This window comes from Perognathus longimembris, chromosome 6 (assembly GCF_023159225.1).
Source record: "Perognathus longimembris pacificus isolate PPM17 chromosome 6, ASM2315922v1, whole genome shotgun sequence".
NCBI classification, from domain to species: domain Eukaryota; kingdom Metazoa; phylum Chordata; class Mammalia; order Rodentia; family Heteromyidae; genus Perognathus; species Perognathus longimembris.
Genome location: NC_063166.1, coordinates 54,775,728 through 54,794,165, shown reverse-complemented (window position 1 = coordinate 54,794,165; position 18,438 = coordinate 54,775,728). Strand labels below are relative to the sequence as shown.

Here is an 18,438-nt window from a genome sequence, read left to right as displayed (position 1 = left end):
TGTTTACTGCAGGAACAAGAGAGAGAAAAGCAATAGCAATCTGACACTCAGGATAATGTGTTCTGGAGTTGCTGGTTTCATGTCTTTCAAAATAGTCTTCCAGACACTTCTTACCGTCTCAGGAAAACTAGCCTGTGGTAGAGTCCAGTGAGGGATCAGAAGCTTCTGCCAAATGGCTACAGCTTCTTCTCCCAGAGAGGAATGCTCATTCTCTTACACCACTCAGTAGAGGTTTAGGACAATCTGTAAATTCCCAGAGGATCCAAGGGCAATAGGATTAACTCTCAGGCCATAGTGTCATGCCCACCAATTGGCATGAACACTAGAACTCCAGTATGGCCAGTGAGGGGATATGGTGGGAGTTGGAGGCAATAGCTTCCAAGACCAGTCTTGGAGTTCACTGATAACTGATGCAGGTCAGGTTCAGGCTTCAGCTGAATCAAAAGTAGTATGCCATTTAGTAATCAGTCCTCTCCCATCTCCAAGCCTACCTTTCTCTGCTCTGCTTTGCTTTAGGATGCTGGGGCCTGGCCCTTACAAACATTGATTCTGCTTTGCCAGCTGCTCCCTATGAGACTCTGCCAAGGCAAGGCAGTAGTGGGAGATCTCAGGGTGGGAGGAGCGAGAGAGAAGCAACTCCTATTTGTTTTTTGTTCCTATGGGTACCATCCCAGTAATACTTCCTATCTGCTTCCTTTTTGTTTGTGTTTTTAATGAGATAACTTCCTGTTGTTGTCAGTATCACCTCAACATCATTTCTTCCCCCTGGTGGTGGCAGCAAAACCTGTAATAAAGTTTCCCAATGTTTCTACAGCCTTCATTGTGACCTGACCCTCAAAGAAGTAAGTAGTACCCCTTCTTGAGGAGCCTGAGTCACAGACCCAAGAGTATTTTCCAGCTCAGAGGCATATCAGTGCCAAGGGTCCATGCTCCATCCTTAATGGGGCCTGATTTCATTGCTATGGGAGGTCCCCATCCCTATGCTAAGTTTCAGTAATTCCAACCTTCTCCCCACATATTCCCTTTGCACTAAGGGAGGCAGCTGCTTCCTGTACTTATTACCTCTGTTACATCTTTGAGGTTTTTTTTTTTCCTCTCTCCTTTTCAAGGAACTCTAATTATTTTAAATTCCTTCTTATGAAAATAACTAGTGTGACTTCTATATCCTGCCTCTCCAGGACTGCCATAGACAGAATTTTCCTTTAATCCAAGCAGTGGCAGGGGGCCTAGAGTTAACACAAGACATTGAGACTCCAATCCCCAATTAGCTCAGTCATTTGGGTGAGTCACAACCTCCTTCATGCTGTTTTACCTTTAGTAAAAATAACAGATCATTTTACATCAGACATTGCAGAAAGCAACCATGGGCAGAGTGCAGGCCACAGATGTGATAGGTGTAACCTTGTATCTGTGTGTGTGCTTTCATAACACCATCTGAATTTCCTCCCATAGAGTATGCCTTCCCCTATTCACATTTGTACTCTGTCCAGGCCTGACTAGATCCTCCCTTTCTAGCCAGGTGCAATTCTATCCTATTCATTAGCTGAAAGAAAGTCCCCCTACATACTGCAAGTGATATAATCTCTTCTCAGTCACAGACTTCGAGGAATTACAGAAGGTTGTGCTCTTTAGGGTTTGTGTAAGTGTAGCCCATTCTTTATTTGAAGTGATTCTTGTCTTACTGGCAGGTTGCTAGAATGGATGGAGACTTTCAAGCACTAAAGCCTAATTCAGGGATGTAGCAAGAGGCTTGGTTACTAGTGACAGAAAGACTGTAGGTGGCTCCTGCCCATGGGTTCCTCAAACTGTCAGCCATGAGCCCTGCCCAGGTCAGACCAATATTACAGCCCATGTGCAAGAAGACAGTGCATAGAGATGGCATGGCACATCACCTAGCGCTCCACACCAGCATCCTGTGTCCCTGAGAGGGAGCTCACCACCTTCTGTCTCTGGCTTTTACTTTAAATAGATTTATGCCTGGGCAAGGGCTAGTGAGATTATTTTTAAAGAGTCCCTCCTCCACCAAAGTCAACTCTGACTTTGGCACACAAGTAAACTGCCTGACTGTAAACACTGTGAACCAGAAGAACAGTCACATGGAACCTCAGCATGAGAGGGCAGAAACATGGCTGGGAGACACTGAGAGCAGTATTTGTTACTATTTGGTAGGAGGTAAGTCCTGCTACCTCCATCTTACTTTGCATTACCTCCTGTTATTTGTCCTTTCCCCAGGGCCTCTTGTTCTTGTATGAGTCTGTTACTGATGTGGTCCATGCCAGTGGTGACCTATCCCCTACTGGTGATGTCATTGGTGACCAGGAATGACCATTTTACTTGCAACAAATAGAAAAGTTAGTTTACTAAAGGGCCTAGTGAATGAATGCATACAACCTTTTGCCTGAAAATGCTGAGTTCATTGGTTCATGCTGAAATATTTTGGAAATGCCACATAGGGTTATCAGCTTATGATTCATGTGATCAAGGGAAACCAATAGGCGTCACTCACCTCATTCTCAGGGTGGTCAAAAGACATTGGTATTCAGCAAAGGAGCATTTCTATATATCCGAGGACTAGGTTGATCAGCCCATTTTTTATGACCCCATAGGTACATATCACAGTCATATTAATTTATAGGCCATCCTATTAAATGGAAAATTAGAGAAACTATTATTAGTTCAGGAGAGACTGCAGTGATCATGTTTAGACCCAGAAGGTAGAGATTGTTTGATTCTTGGAAACACTTAGACTTAACACATTACACTAGGCCCACAATTCACTCAGAGCTCTGAGAGAGCAACATGTGTGTGGGGCTCCTTGTTCTTTTGGTCACAAAGCAAGGCACTGGAAAGCGCCAAAGGCAGGATAAGCGCTGTATTTGAGCCAACTAGCTACCAAGGAGCATATATTGGAAACACCACATCTGGATATTTGAGGACTCAGGAGACAATGCTGTTTCATGGCAGAGTCTCTCCAATTTCAGAATTCCCTAAGACACAAAAGATCCAAGTACAGAAGCAGAACTGTCAGCCTCACAATGACACAGGCCATAGCCAAACTCACAGTCCCTGAATCTGATCCCATTCAGTTTACTACTTAACTGGGGAGCTCCTTTATGCCTATTGTATGTGAATTAACAGAATGAATCCTGGCTGTCATAGGTCTTCTCCTTCTTTCCTGGGAATATCTTCCTGAAATGGTGATAGTCAATGAGAAAACATGATTTAACTCACATGATTCAGATCCGAAGCTTTTCCTGGGTCATTTTATCTGCACCTAATTCACTCTTCAATCTATCACTCTTACACCATTCCTTCACGTTACAGCTGTGTGAGTGAGCCCCAGGTGTAAGGTCTTCCCTCCATCCAGGTCATCTCTCTGCCATCATAGAAATTGCACACTCATCACCTCTCAGGTCTCAGATCCAATGCTGCTTGCTCAGGAAATCCCAGAGCAGCCTAGAGGAGACCTTCTAGCACGAGCTCTTCTAGCAGCACCTGCTTTGCTGCAGAACATCTGTCCTGATTTGTAGTCACATAAGTGTGTAGTTGTTGGCTGATGAGAGCTCCCAAGGGCAGACTTGGGGCCCCATACTCAGCACCATGTGCCTGTCAGTCTCAAGCCAAAATAGAAGATATAGAGGTGGAGTACTTAGATGGCTAAAATAACTTCATGGTGATGAACATTCAAGTTACAAAAAGATGAAGAAAAACACAGCTGGCTTTCTTTTAGGGAAGTCTTCTACTCCAAACATATGTCCAGTGGAGTTCTGGAGTCGGAGCCTACACTAAACTCACTGCAGAAGGGAGCTGGAGAAACGGCCATGACATGAATTTATGTAGATGATTTCAAGAACAGCAAGTGTGATCCATACCATACAAACTCTCAAATAGAGTACCAATTAAACAAGACCCAGTTAATCATCACATGCTGGCATTATCATTCCCTGTGATTTTTGCCTTTGAAGAAGGCCATTCTCCTCCTCTGCCTCCTACAACCTACTTTACATGCTGTGCCCACTTTGGAGCTAGAGCTATTGGGCTGTGGAAGGCAGGGGAGGAGAATGGCCACACTGTGCCAATAACAGTGAGGTAGGGCTCATAAGGGGACCAAGCTTCAACTATGAAGCAAGGGCTGCCCAGCTGGCACCTGTGTTTTCTAGCTAGAGCTGTGTCCACAAGCAACATGCCCAACAAATAGCAAGCTCTTCAAATGAGGAGTCCCCCAGGATCATTCTGGATCCCCCCAACCCTCAAGGCAGTGCTGTGCTCTTTGATGAGGGATTCCTTACTAAAACAAAAACATATCTACACATAGGTGTACTAACAATTATTACAAGAAAACATTGAAAACACTTTATAAATCAAAACACCACCTTCCCCATTTACTTATAAAGGATAACTAACCAAGATCCTAATTACCTTACAAGAGAAGGTTTATACCCTGTGTTTGGAAGACACACCCAAAAGTCATTCATGATGGCAGCTATTCCTTGCCATGGCTGCTACCTTATGTTCTTAGGGAAAGAACTAACAAGAGTTAAGACAACAACCAACGTGAAAATTGAACAATACATTTTTAATTTCACAAACTGGTATTGTTTAGTGGGATTCTTTCCTCTAAAGATAGTGCTGGCAACTTGGGAGGAGAAGCTGCAGACTTTGCTCTGTTTTTTCCTCCCTCTCCTTTCCCTCCTTCATGTCCTCTCTTCCTGCAGTAAGACTGAGAAAGAATGATGGAATCTCAGGAGCAGTAATCCTGCAGGCTGTTCTTTACAGTGGGATGATACTCTCAGGCATAACTGGGCTACTGGAAAGACAAATGCTTCCATAAACATTAACTGTGCAGAAGAATATGTGACATTTGAGAAAAGTAACCTCCTTTCAAACAGTTGAAGTTGTTTATATATTTCTTGTGCTTTTTTTTTTTTTTTTTTGGCCAGTCCTGGGCCTTGGACTCAGGGCCTAAGCACTGTCCCTGGCTTCTTCCCGCTCAAGGCTAGCACTCTGCCACTTGAGCCACAGCGCCGCTTCTGGCCGTTTTCTGTATATGTGGTGCTGGGGAATCGAACCTAGGGCCTTGGGTATACCGAGGCAGGCACTCTTGCCACTAGGCTATATCCCCAGCCCCTTGTGCTTTTTTTTTTCCTCTCCAGGAAAGGCTTCCTTGTTCTCTTGTCCTGCCTCAATGATATCAGTTTCACAAACTGACCCAACAGGGTATTTTGAATTTTTTCCACATATGATCTATTTTGTATCCAGCACACTTCCTACCTTCAATGCTCAGAGAGTGCTGATGCATCTTCTTTTGCACATACATCCAATGGTCTCTCCCAGAGAGGATAATAATGACTTTCCAGCATTGGAGAAGGTGTAAAATCAAGTCGATGAATCACACGTTTCCACACAAGTCAGTTTGGAGAAGTAATCTTTAGGATAACATCTCTACTTTCAAATAAAGGGGTGATTAGTAACTGTCGTCAAAGAGACATATAGAAGGGTCAGCATTCTAGAGAAACATGAGTTAGCCTTAGAGTATGCTGTCAGACCCTAGAGGCTGAACTCCACCGTGGTAAGTGCATTGAAGTACTACCTGCCATAAGGGAGGACCTGACATCCTGGGACCACTCAGGTCAGCCAACTGACCTCTTGTCCCTCCCATCATTCGCAAATTTCATAGGGTCCAACTGAAGAGCCAATTAAACCATCATTCTGAAGGTGACAACCTGACAACTAGTAACACCATCACTCTAACTCCTGGGTACCAATATAGATTTGAAATAGAATGCTATGGGAATTTATAAAAGCAAATTGGTTTTGTTCCTACTTTAACATAGTTCCCTATGTGTGTAATTCAAAATTGTGACCATAAAGGTACTCTTCATCTAAGGAATTGTCATTAGAGTAAGCAGTTTTAGCAGAGAAAAGAAAAAATAAGTCAATAAACAGGTTGTGGAAGCCTGTGGCTCAAGGAAGGAATAGCCTAATTTGCCCAGAATGAGACTCCTCAGATTAATGGTCTTTAATTATTTTCCCCAAAATAGAACTCACCTGTTGTGATAATCTAAAAATAATGGAAGCAGTTAACTTTGGCCAGGAAGTTATTATACCTGGAATTTCCTTCTTCTTCCTCTTCCATTTCAAATGGGCAAAGAGAGAACACTGAAATCAAATCTCATTCGAATCTCTCCCTAAGGTTTTTGGGAAAATGGGAAGTCTCAGTGGCAAAAGGGTTTGGTTTGTCGTCTTGTTGACTACTTGTACCTCTGGGCAACATTGGAAGCATCTGTAGAAAAGACTACTTGAAAACCTAATAGCACCGTTTGGAGCATATGTAACTGCACTGCTCATGTCACGCTGAAATTGCTACTGGTGTTCCCTTGGTGGGCATGAAGCCTGCCTTGTGGCAGGCTCAGAATACAAGTAATAAGGAGCTACATCACAATGGAACACTTTTCCATCTCCTCTAGCTGGCTGAGGAAACAGGTTTATATGAGTGGGAGATAACAGACATGTGTCCAGAAAAAAAAAATATCAAAGTTGAACCTGGCCACAGATGGTGACATAAGTTCCCATGTGGTCTCAGTTATGTGGAAGATTGCAAATAGCATTTACCAGAAAAAAAGAAATCTAAGGCCCTATCCAAAAAAAAAAAATCCCCAAAACAAAAACAAACAAAAAAATCCCTAAACGAGTGGCTGGGGGCAGAGCACAGGTAATAGAATGTCTGTCTAGCAAGCATGAGGTGCTGAGTTTAAACCCTAGGGTCTTTAAAAAGGAAACAAAAAGTTGAACTATAGATCATAGCAGCTCCCAGTCTGCCCCTCCCCTCCTGAGTTCATGTGATGGTCTAACCTGGGGAAACTCCTGTTTCTGCCCAGAGTCTGATGAATATGCTGTTTAGAGCTTTGAGTGGGTAGATCAGAAGCCAAATTTCACAGAATTAGCTTTTATTGCATAAAAATGTAAATTTCGACATAAAACGTAAGTTTGCAAAAAAAAAAAAAAAGACAAATTGAAATGCCCTTGGGCTTGTTCATGTAACCAAGAACTTCTCTATATTATGGCCCAGAGAAGCTACAGGTCAGTTTTCAGTGAGCTGGCATGCCTTGATCACTCTTCATCACCTATCTAAATTCATCTTATGGTTGAATTTGAATCTAATTTAGAAACAGGACTGGAGTGGGAACTGGAGTGAGGGTTACTGTAGTTTGAGTTTAAAGAGTGGTGCATACCCATATGATCACACAAGATGATGCCAAGTGAAATGAACTCCACGTTACGAAGACAAGAGTTATACCAGTGTAACTATTATCATCATCCCATGTGAAACCGTACCTTTTGTATTTTTTTATTATTTTTTTTCTTGTCTGTTTGTTCGATTGTTTTGTTCGGTTTTGTTTCTCTTGTATTCCCTTCCTGTGGTTGTACCCCCACTACCACTATATCTCATCTGAATACCCTGGATACTGTTTATACGGGTGCTAGACAGTACTGGGGAAGGGAAAGGGAAAACCAAAATTGAGAGACAAAGGACAAAAAGGCAAGCCATTCTAAAAGCAATACCTACAAAACCATTTGGTGTAAATCAACTGTACAACTTGGGGGGAGGTAGCAAGCGGGAGGGGGGAGGGAGGAAATGAGGGAGGAGGTAACAACTTGAACAAGAAATGTACTCACTGCCTTACATATGAATCTGTAACCCCTCTGTACCACATTCTGACAATAAAGAAAAAAGTTTAATTAAAAAAAAGAGTGGTGCACATATTTATTTAGTAAGCAAGACCTAGGAGGGAGTGTTAAAACTACTTTAAAAAGAAGAATTATGTTCAAATTCCTTAGATTTGTTCAACAGACTACAGAACTGTAAGTGGGAAGCTTGTCAATCTGAATTGCCACAGGGCCCAGCTTGGAATTTCTCCTTTTAAAAAAAAATTATTATTGTACGTGAAAGTACAGTACATTACACAGACTGGCTCCTTTTCTTCTACTCCTTTTAATTAGTCCAAATTGGTGAAGTCTCAATTTTGTCCTGTTCTGTCCTACCTTTGTTGATAGAATTCTCAATTTTGTCATCCTTGCTCTTTTCTTCCCCCACTTCCCCAAAGGGGAATCCACTGTTGTTTAGATGTGGCTTCTCATTTGCTTTTCATCTTGCCCTCATGATTTATTCAGATTCAGCTGTTTCTACCTCAGAGTGTAAGCATGGACTGACATGCACACACAAAGAACTACAAGGAATCCTTTACTCTTCTGATGTCCCATGTAAGAATGGAACCTACAGTCATTAAGTACAAGAGCTATGTTTTCAAATGAGGAGACTGAGGCCTACAGAGAGGAAATGATTCATTTATGCCTTAGTCATCTCTAGCCAGCAGTGGTGCTCCAAATACAACCATAATTAGTTATGGTGTGGATTGGAAGGGAAGGATCTTGTGATTGCTGTACCTTTTATAAGCGAGACTATTTAATCTTTCCAAGGATCTTGTGTTATTTTAATAAAAATGCTTGCTCTGAGCCCAGCTTCCAAATTAGGCACAAAAGGGCAGGAGACAGATTATCTGGTCAGTTGAAGAAAGCCACTTACTCAGCAAATGAGGGACACTAAAGACTTGGATTTGTCTTGAATAAATGACCTCTGGTTAATTATTATCTCTTTTAATCTTTGGTTTTCAATTTTTGGTAGTAATTGATCCGAACTTATGCATGTGATTGTGACTGCAGATACAAACAAGCCTTTCTATAGCAATTAGCAAAAGGTCTTATTTTTTTTCATGCTAAACTATGATATTTAATTAGTGCAATAGTAGTTTCTTCCTTACTGGGATAATTGCGTCTTTAAAGATTCTTGAGGTAGGAGAGCTCTGTTGTTGAGGCCTATTCTAGAAGACTAAGTGCAAACGTGTCCTATTAGTTATTCATTCGTGACTTCAATCATTATTATAACCGCATCTTCAATGATACAAATACTAAACTATACATCATGTTCCCATAGCACATTATATCAATTTTTAAGCAAACAAATAGGAATGATCATATTACAAATTTAAAACAAACTACTGAGTAGAATCCATCACTTCATTTAATATTGATAGCAGCTCAATTTAAAGTTTGAAAACATAAATAGCTTTAGTATATTTGGTGTGGATAATTATATATAGTTCAATACAACTATTGTACAGGAGTGTGTACACATATAAACCTGTAGGTCAAATTATTTACATTTCAATACACCTGTTTTCTAGTCATATTTTTCTGTTTAGTTAAACAAAGCAGTTTCACTGTACATAGATGTGCAATGCTACAATACATCCTGAGTAATTTAGGGGTTATTAATAAACTACTACAAATTCTAGTTTTTTTCAGCTAGAGATCTAGAAAATTCTGTAACAAAAATGTGAACAAAATAATGGTTAAAAATATGCATCAAGCTTCGGGCTTGATTTGTGCTTAGCAAAAACAAAACAAAAAGATCAAGAATGCACAGTAGCCATTGGATTTGTGTAAAGGTCCTCAAATATTCATGGTTAAACAATGTCCTATGTGTATGGATTTATGGAAAGTGTTAAGTGATGTTGCTTACATCCAATTTGTCAGGCATGGAAGACTAGTCATGATTGGATTTAAAAAATCCCTTTTGCAGAATATGAAATTCTGTGTAAACATCACTGTTCAGGTATTATATAAAAGTTCTGATCCAAATGAGGAAAAAAAAACAATGAAATAATTTAAAATGTTTTTGTTGGGATATAGCTAGCCTCAAAGAGGGATATTTTAAAAAACACAAAACAAAAACCAAATCCAAGAATATACTTTGGTGGAAGAGGAAAACAAATGACAACTACTTAGGGGTGATCTAGAAGGTCACTCGCTCTAGGAGGTCCTAAGTTGATTTGACTCTGGGATTCCAAGATGAGTAAGCCATATGCATCTTGCCACAAGGGACAGATTCACTGCTCAGTGAGCAGGAAGCATTATGGGGAAAGGCCACATACAACTGTAGTGAAACAGTACAGCTGCCTGTCAGGGACACCATCGCAGGCAATGAATCCATAACCCAAGCTCAGGCACTAGGTATGACCCATGAGGTGGTCCAGGCTGGCTGCCAGCAGGAAGGGTAGGCCGGGATCATGGCGTGGAGGCAGTCCTGCACCTGAGGCGCTTCAATGAAGGCACTGTGTCGGTGGTTCCTCTGTGAGCCCAGCTCTACCCTGTGCCGTGGCTGCTGTAGTCAAAGACTCCTTTCTTGAAGAACGGGGAGAATTCACAAATGGTGTGTTTTGATAGGGTCAGCCCCACTTTGTTGATGTGGAGGGGAGAGGTGGCAGACTGGAGCATCACGGTGAAAAAGTCCCTGAGGTATTTCTGAGAAAGAGACAAGAGTAAAGACCATGGGTCAAGATACTGCTGAGAGGAGTCCAGGAGAGAAGAATCACCCAGAAACACCTTCCCATTCACTTGGATACACACATTTATTTCCTCAGTGAATGCTGAGGTAGTCTATACCTAAGGAAGATTCTCAATCACCTTAGCTTACCAGTCAGACCAAGCAGAACACACACAGTCACAATATCCACATATGCCCATAGGAGAAATTTCTTTGATTCCAGGGCTCTGATTTGCAGTAATTTTCCCTCAGGTATAACTGCAGCCAATGCTTAAAGGAATGTCAATGGTCTAGGCACAAGTGATCTATTTGGTAGTAATTTTTTTATTTTTATTTTTATTTTTGCCAGTCCTGGGCCTTGGACTCAGGGCCTGAGCACTGCCCCTGGCTTCTTTTTCCTCAAGGCTAGCACTCTGCCACTTGAGCCACAGCACCACTTCTGGTCATTTTCTGTATATGCGGTGCTGGGGAATTGAACCCAGGGCTTCATGTATTCAAGGCAAGCACTCTTGCCACTAGGCCATATCCCCAGCCCCTTGGTAGTGATTTTGTGACACAAGTTAGTTTTGTGCTTACAACCTTGTCTCCTCTCAATTACTCATTACGTAGAAAAATGATGAAAGGATGGGGGACGAAGATGGGCATCTGCTCAATGTGAAACATGACAGTAAGGCTCTTATAAACTGTGCTCTCAGTAACTGTTCTGATTTTTTTGTAACTGTTTTTGATTCCTTCTTGTACAAGAGAGGGAAAGGAAATGAGGATACAGGAGGAACAGATCCAAGTACTGATATTTGCAGATGGTTTTGTAAATTCTACAATCATCCACAAAAAGAAATTCTAACTAGATGACCTGCTATGAGTGCCTTTCTCTCTCCTTTTCTGCTGCAAGTGCTTGCCACACCCATATTCACCTTTGCTGGCACTAGGGAGGCAAAGGCATGCCTCAGACCAGGCTCAGAGACGTTGGATAAAATGAGATGCAGGCTCTAGAGGGACCTACAGCTTGAAGAAGGTAATGCACAAAGAGTTCATATAATATAAAACAGGGACATTTAATTTATAATAGAAAACAGGATAGAGGGAGAGGGTTGGACTATTTTACTGACCAGTTCATTCAATCAATATAAACAATCCTGGTACCAACCTAGAAATAAACATAATATGATTCTGTACTGTAACAAAATAAATGACTAAGAAATGTGGCATAATTCTGGAGCAGTACCTAGCAAGAGGTGATTCTGTCACCTGGGACCATTAGGCAATATCTGGAGACACTTGTTTGGGTGGCAGTGTATGTTGAGGGTAGAAACATCTGGTGGATGGAGCTCAAAGATTCTATTAACAATCTACAATATGCTTGACAACCTTGAGGACCAAGAGTTATCCTGACTTAACTTTGCTAGGGGAAGGGGCTCTTCCTGAGAATATCAACTCTAGAGGGACCTAAATCCCATCAAAGCTGGTTACCAGCAAATCTTGCACACCACACCTGAGCAGTCAAAGCATGAGATGCACACATAATTGTTTTTGGTAGATCAAGAGTGAAATGATTTCAAATGTGTAAGGCAAGGAGTTTGCCCATTTGCACAAGGAACTATGACTTGTCCACAGTTCAATGCAAGGATAGGGACTCTTGCTGTACAGCAGTGTCTCGGTAACTCCAGCCTCACGTACCCACAGGCTAAATTAACATGCAGACTATTGCTTATAACAAACTTTCCTTCCAGATGAACTCTGACAGACTAGCAGGCAATTTAAATCTGGGAACAGATGTTGAATCAACATTTGTCATAATTAGTTCACAAAGTAGGGTCCTTTTAAAGGGCCAATAAAGCCTGAAGGGTATAATGAGAAGTAAAAGTTAGAAATATAAATAAAAGAAAATGAAGTATTGCAGATACTTTCATGATAGAATATTGCCACTAAATCAACTTCAGGTCATGCTTTCTTTTTCTTTTCTTTTAAATAAACTCATGGCTTGATGGAAACTTCAGACAGAAAGATTTGATCTGGCTACTTTTAAACATTACAGAGACAAGACATTGTTTGGTCTCTGCAAAATCAGTTTCTATGCAGCAGGAGTACCGAGTAGCTTGGCTTCCTTCATATAGACTGTTTGTGGGGTATACAGAAAGTACTTCATTAGGAACTGTTCTTTCAGCAACTTCAAAATAATCCCAGGTCTGAAAGATGAGGCATGTCTTTTGTTGGCTATGTCCAGAGAAATGCCAAAATCAAGGCACAGGAACGGCCTAGAGATAGAAGAAGACAGAACTAAAATTTCAGAAGGTTCTTGAGGTCCCAGATCACCCCAGGCCCATTGCCAAACTTAGAAAGGGTGATGAGATAGGACAGTGGATTTTGATGAGTTAATTTTGAGTTGAGATGTACACATAGGAAACGGTCTACATTATAAAATATACAGCCTAGTGCATTTTCACAAAATGAACATACCATGTGATCAGCATCTAGGCACAGATAGTATAAGACCTCCAGCACCCAGGCAGCCTTCCTTATACCCTCTCTCCATGTATAATCCTTCTGGAGAGAGAAATTGCTACCCAGACTTGTAGCCACACATGCTTCTAGCTTGCATTTTGGAATTTCAGGTTAATGGACTCATATAGGGCATACATGTTTGCATCTGGCTTCCGCGGTTTGACACCATGTCTGTGAGATGCAGCCATACTGAGCATATAGTTGTGGTTGCTCATTACTACCCCATAGGCATGTCTATAAGTGAATACCATCAACTCATCAAGTTTATGAGAAAGACACATTGATAATTCCATTATTCTGCCTGAGCTCTGCTTCAATAATGAAATCTGCTTTCATACATCACTGGTGTTTGGTGACACAAGTTTATCACTCTCTTTCCAGGGATGAGGCTCTACCTTACAGCTTGAGGTACAGCCTAAGATCCGCTAATGAACTAGATTTTCACTCCTCTGTCTATCTAAAATATGCTGCAATTACATGTAAGATACTTCACATACATTTACATTAGTGATTTTTGTTGTTTATACTCACAATATTTGCCAATGCATCTGTGGCTGAAGAGAGAAATGAAAAGTTCTCCTGTCAAATGATCCCTTTTTGTGAATTCAAAGTCATCCTAGTCCTTTCCTGCTTATAAGAAGTAAGTCCAGGAACAGAGCTGTATCCCCAGGGTAGCACGCTTTATAACAGAGAATTGCAAAAAACTGAAGGACATTAGGAGTCTAAGTGACTTATCAGGGTGAGAAGAGCAAAGTCAGAAAAGGATTTGTGACATTCAATATTCAGTGGCTACATCTGGCTTTCACAGAACATTTTCACTAGTATAAAAAGTAATAAAAGCATCCATACTTAAATTTCTGAGGCCTGTTAGGTACCACAGAGGGGCCAGTCACTTCTGTTTATCCTGGGGCTGGGGTGGTGGGTGTCACATTTAGGTGTCTGTTTTGTTAAGTGCCCTGGCTCAGGGCTACCCAGAATAGCAATTGCACCCTCTGAGGCTGGGAAACAACACAGCCCTGCTTTGCATAGTGGGAGGAGGAACATGAGGTGTAAGTCAAACTAAATCCTCTTCCTGGAGATTTCAAAGCAAGAAAGAAGGTGGCCTAGCAGAGCAAGTAGGTGTCTACGTAGGGAGTTGATATGAGTGTTCAAATCAGAAAGATGACACAGAGACAGAGAAGGCTGTCAGCAGTGACAAGGAGGAAGGGCTTTGACAGAAGGAAAGAAAAAGAAGGGAAGGGGAGGGGAGGGGAGGGGAGGGGAGGGGAGGGGAGGGGAGGGGAGGGGAGGAGAGGAGAGGAGAGGAGAGGAGAGGAGAGGAGAGGAGAGGAGAGGAGAGGAGAGGAGAGGAGAGGAGAGGAGAGGAGAGGAGAGGAGAGGCAAGGCGAGATCCCTCTGTAAACAAATGAAAGCAAACTCCTGTTGAGAGCTGTGAGCTTCTAAAGTGGAAGACAAAGGAAACAGGAAGAAGAAGACAGGATGTGTAGTTGCCAGAGACAATCTATGCTGGGTCTCTTGAACCCCTTCTATCCAAAGTGGACGTAAAAAAATTCCTTGCCTGCCAAGACCCCACGTACCTCTACAAGAGTGTCTCCCACACTCATGCCCAAATCTCACCAGCTACCATTTCATTACCCTTGTGTGAGGTCATTGATCAAGAGCTTTCCACATTTGAGCGCTACAAGAGGAACTGTTAAAGATACACCTCATGAAATTCCTGAAATAGCGTAATGGGGTAAGAACTAGATCTCCATCTTATTGGTGAAGAAACCAGCCCATGAAAGCTAAGTAGCATCCCAAAGGTCACAGAACAGATGAGACATAAAACTAGGACTCAAAGCCAGAGCTCCCAACTCCAAAGTCTGATCTGATCCAACAAACTGTTGCCCCCTCTGCCAGGCCATCTCCACGAGGTATTATCAGATACCAGGTAGACTGCTGTAGCCAGACTGGAGGGTGCTTCCATGGTAAAGGCAGGCAATGCACTCTCTAGAGTTAAAGTTCCACACAAACATGGGGAAAGGCCTCTTTCCCTGTGAGGTCTCTTCCTCTTGTACACAGAGGCCCACACAGCTCTGCTAAAACATGGTTGTCTTATAGTATGTTGACAGGGCACTGGCCATTTCCTGACTGACTTGCCTTTTTCTGGAGGGGGGCCGTGTCAGTTGTGAGGCTTGAACTCGGGGCTTTGGTGTTGTCTCTATTCTCTTCTTGCTTGATGCTAGGCGCTCTACCACTTTGAGCCACAGCTCCACTTCTGATTTTCTGGTAGTTAAATGGAGATAAAGAGTTTCACGTACTTTCCTGCCAGGGTTGGCTTTGGAACTGTGATCCTCAGATCTCAGTCTTTGGAGAAGCTAGGATTACAAGGGTGAACCACTGGCACCTGGCCCTTGTTGTTGTTGTTTTGTTTTTTCTTTCCAAAGTGCATCCAAAATCTCCTTCTAAAGAAACATCTTTCCATTCTTTGGAGACTGCTTATCTACCTGACAACCTGGCTGCAGAATTTTTTTCCCCCCACTGATATTCTGGGAGAAACCACTGCCAAAGACCTTAATGAACCTACTACTTGGTGTCTGCTGAATCCAAGGGTCTGTTAGGGCAAGGCACTTGAAAATCATATAGGAGTATTTTTCAGAAATTCAGGTACATAGGTGAGGGGCTTTTGGTCTCTATTCATAATCAATGGGAGCTGATGGGTCTATCTGCTTACAAGGTTCACAATCACTTTCTATTATATGAAATCAAGTTAACTGGTAACACACTTTAGGGCACAGACAGGTAGCAGGCATCAGTGGGAATTGGAGAAAATCTTTCCTGTAATCATAACCAAGCTTAGAGTCAGTCTGTTGTCAGATCAAAGCCTCTATCCAAGACACTCTTCTAGGAAGAGATTGATGCTTAGGAGGTTTGTGACAATAGCATTTCAGATGGAGCAGGGCATCCTAGTGGCACACCCCCAGCCAAGTGCAGTCTACATAGGTCAATCTTTACATTCTAATACTTTTTCAAAACATAACTAAACATTATTCATCTTTTGAACCAAAACATAGGCTAATATGGTCTCTTGGCTATGTTAATGAATTTTGAAAGGTAAAATACACTCCTACAGCAATATAGGGTAGTTCAGCAAGAACTTGGCCCATTATATTTTCATTTTTTTCTAGATGTAGTGTATTAATTAAAAATACGCTGCCATGTGCCATTTTATTGTAGACATTGTTGATGAAGGTTATTATATTAACATGACTCATGTGTGACCCACAATTACCATTTGAGTCTGGCTCAGAAAAACAAACAAACAAAAAACATCCAACTGTTGTGAGTTACTGAAACTGGGCAAAACCTGCCTTTTAGATGGTCAGTGCTGAGTTTTCCTTTTCAATTTCAGATCATCTGGATGATATGTGAGTCTGGTGATAGGTACTGGGCTCCATGGTCCTCTCTGACAAAAAAGCCCCAGACATCAGCAGGAAATTTCATAGTGTGGTTCCCTGTTATCAAACTGTTACTCCTTTCCAAGAAGGGAAAGTTTGAGACTAATAGAGAAGGGAAGGAGGAATGTTATTTCAACTTAGCAAACAACGTGAGCAAGAAAGCAAGGCCAGCAGGAATAAGAAGCTGAGGGGAACCACCGGAGGGCCTGGAATCTGAATACAGATCTGCAGGTGTGCTTGGTTCAAAGCAATCCCCAGTTCCTATGACACCCTTAGGATAAACAGGACACCTTGGAGCATCCTTTATTTACACGTGAGGAAACTGAGACCCAAGGAAGGTCTGTGACTTAGTTGAGGTCAACAGTCAGAGTGGATGGGACAAGACTAGAATGGCCTAAAAGCCTCAAGTTCTAAAGTGTGAAGTTCAATGTGGTCTTGCTTAAGGGCTGTCAATACCATGCCTAAATAGGCTTTTAGAATTGCTCTTGAATTTAAAACAACTACTCTGTGTGTGTATATGTGTGTGTGTGTGCATGTGTGTGTGACTATATGTGCACCCTACCCCACTTTAACACACGTAGTAGATGGGCATAAGAATCACAAGGTTTCAGAAACAACATTTCTAACACCTCAACCTTCTTATCTTTTGGATCCCTCCTTCCTACTTTAATTAGCAAGGAATGAAGTCATGACCATTTCATGTTATTAAGAAGTCTGTTATTATAAGCCTCATGATTATAATTGGAGCTGTTATTTCATGTGCACTGTATTACCCTCGCTGTGTCATCCTAATTATTCCCGCAGCCAACTCATTGTTATGGAATCTTCTTAATTTTACAAAATTTTAACATAAATCTATAATTTAATTTAAAGTTATAGAAATTACTAAAATGGAAATGTTCTTTAAAAATGTAATAGGGCTTTATTGGACTTTTTATGGTGACAAAGTAACTGAGAAGAGAGTTCAGTGATATTCCTCATTCCAGAAGTCATCAGCCATGGGGGCAACTGACAGACAAGGGTCAGCGTGAAAGACTTAGAGGTTTCATTTACCTGGCAGCACTTGAAGAACTCATTATTGATGGACAACTTTGGAAGATATAGAAAGTACAGACTGAGACACCTTGGGACATTTCTAAACCTGAGACAGGTCTGATCATCACTGGTGACCTAATGTGGTCAATACGATTCATCTAGCCAACTCTTCTAAACTCTACCTTTGTGTGACCCCTTCCCTTGGACTTAAGAATAACCCAAGACTTGTTTTAATAAGCAGAATATACTGGAGGGAATGCAATGAGAGAAGACCACCTATATGTTCCAGTGCCCCAGGTAAGCATGGTCCTTAGTGGGGTCAAAAGGAGAATGCTGACACATAAATGGCCTGACTTGGTATCCCCTGGAATAGATGAAGTATCCAGCTGAATCCTGTCCACATTCTAGAACCACAGAATCATAAATAACAAATGGCAGTCATTTTAAAACATAAATTTTAGAGTTCCTTACTACACAACAATCAATAACCAAAATATATTGTAATCGGAGTAGGAGATGAATTAGTCGAAGTAGAATGAACATTTTTGATGCCTATTTATAATTTACGATCAGACATAAATTCATGTCCTATTCTACTTCATGCTAATCTCTTCCAATCCTTTTAGTACTCCTAATGCATAATTCTGTCAGAGGAGGTACTTCTCTTCAACCAGCTACTTTTACTATCCTAGATTTGAAAGTAAATACTTGAAATAAGTAGTCATCATTTGAAATACGGCATTTATTTCTTGATGTTACACGGAAGTCTGAGAGCTCCCAGTTAAAATTCATCAGGGCGAAAATGTTAGTCTGTGATTACAGAATCAGAACTATTCATTACAGCTATTCAGAGAATCTTCTTTATGAGTTTAATGACATAAGCATATTGTATTGAATTATTATGGTACTGCATCAATTGGATTCATAAATTTAATATACTCGGTCTGGTTCACATATTCTAATAAAATCCAGCAAGCTTTAAAAATTTTATAAGGGATGTGTGTTTAAAGTCCATGCGATATTCAATTTTTGCAGGTTGATGTTCTTGCACAGAGTACTAAATAGCTTCAATAATCTTGA

General features: G+C 41.4%; 1 protein-coding gene across 3 annotated transcripts in view; it reads right to left on the bottom strand.

The window, feature by feature from the left end:
- Positions 1–9,062: 9,062 nt before the first annotated feature.
- Positions 9,063–18,438, bottom strand: part of Kif16b (kinesin family member 16B) — a 269,825-nt gene continuing 260,449 nt past the window's right edge. For all 3 annotated transcript variants that reach the window (XM_048348767.1, XM_048348768.1, XM_048348769.1), the window contains one exon: positions 9,063–10,362. In XM_048348767.1, the coding sequence (XP_048204724.1) occupies positions 10,204–10,362 (159 nt within the window). In that variant the 3' untranslated portion in view covers positions 9,063–10,203. The remainder of the gene's footprint in view (positions 10,363–18,438) is intronic.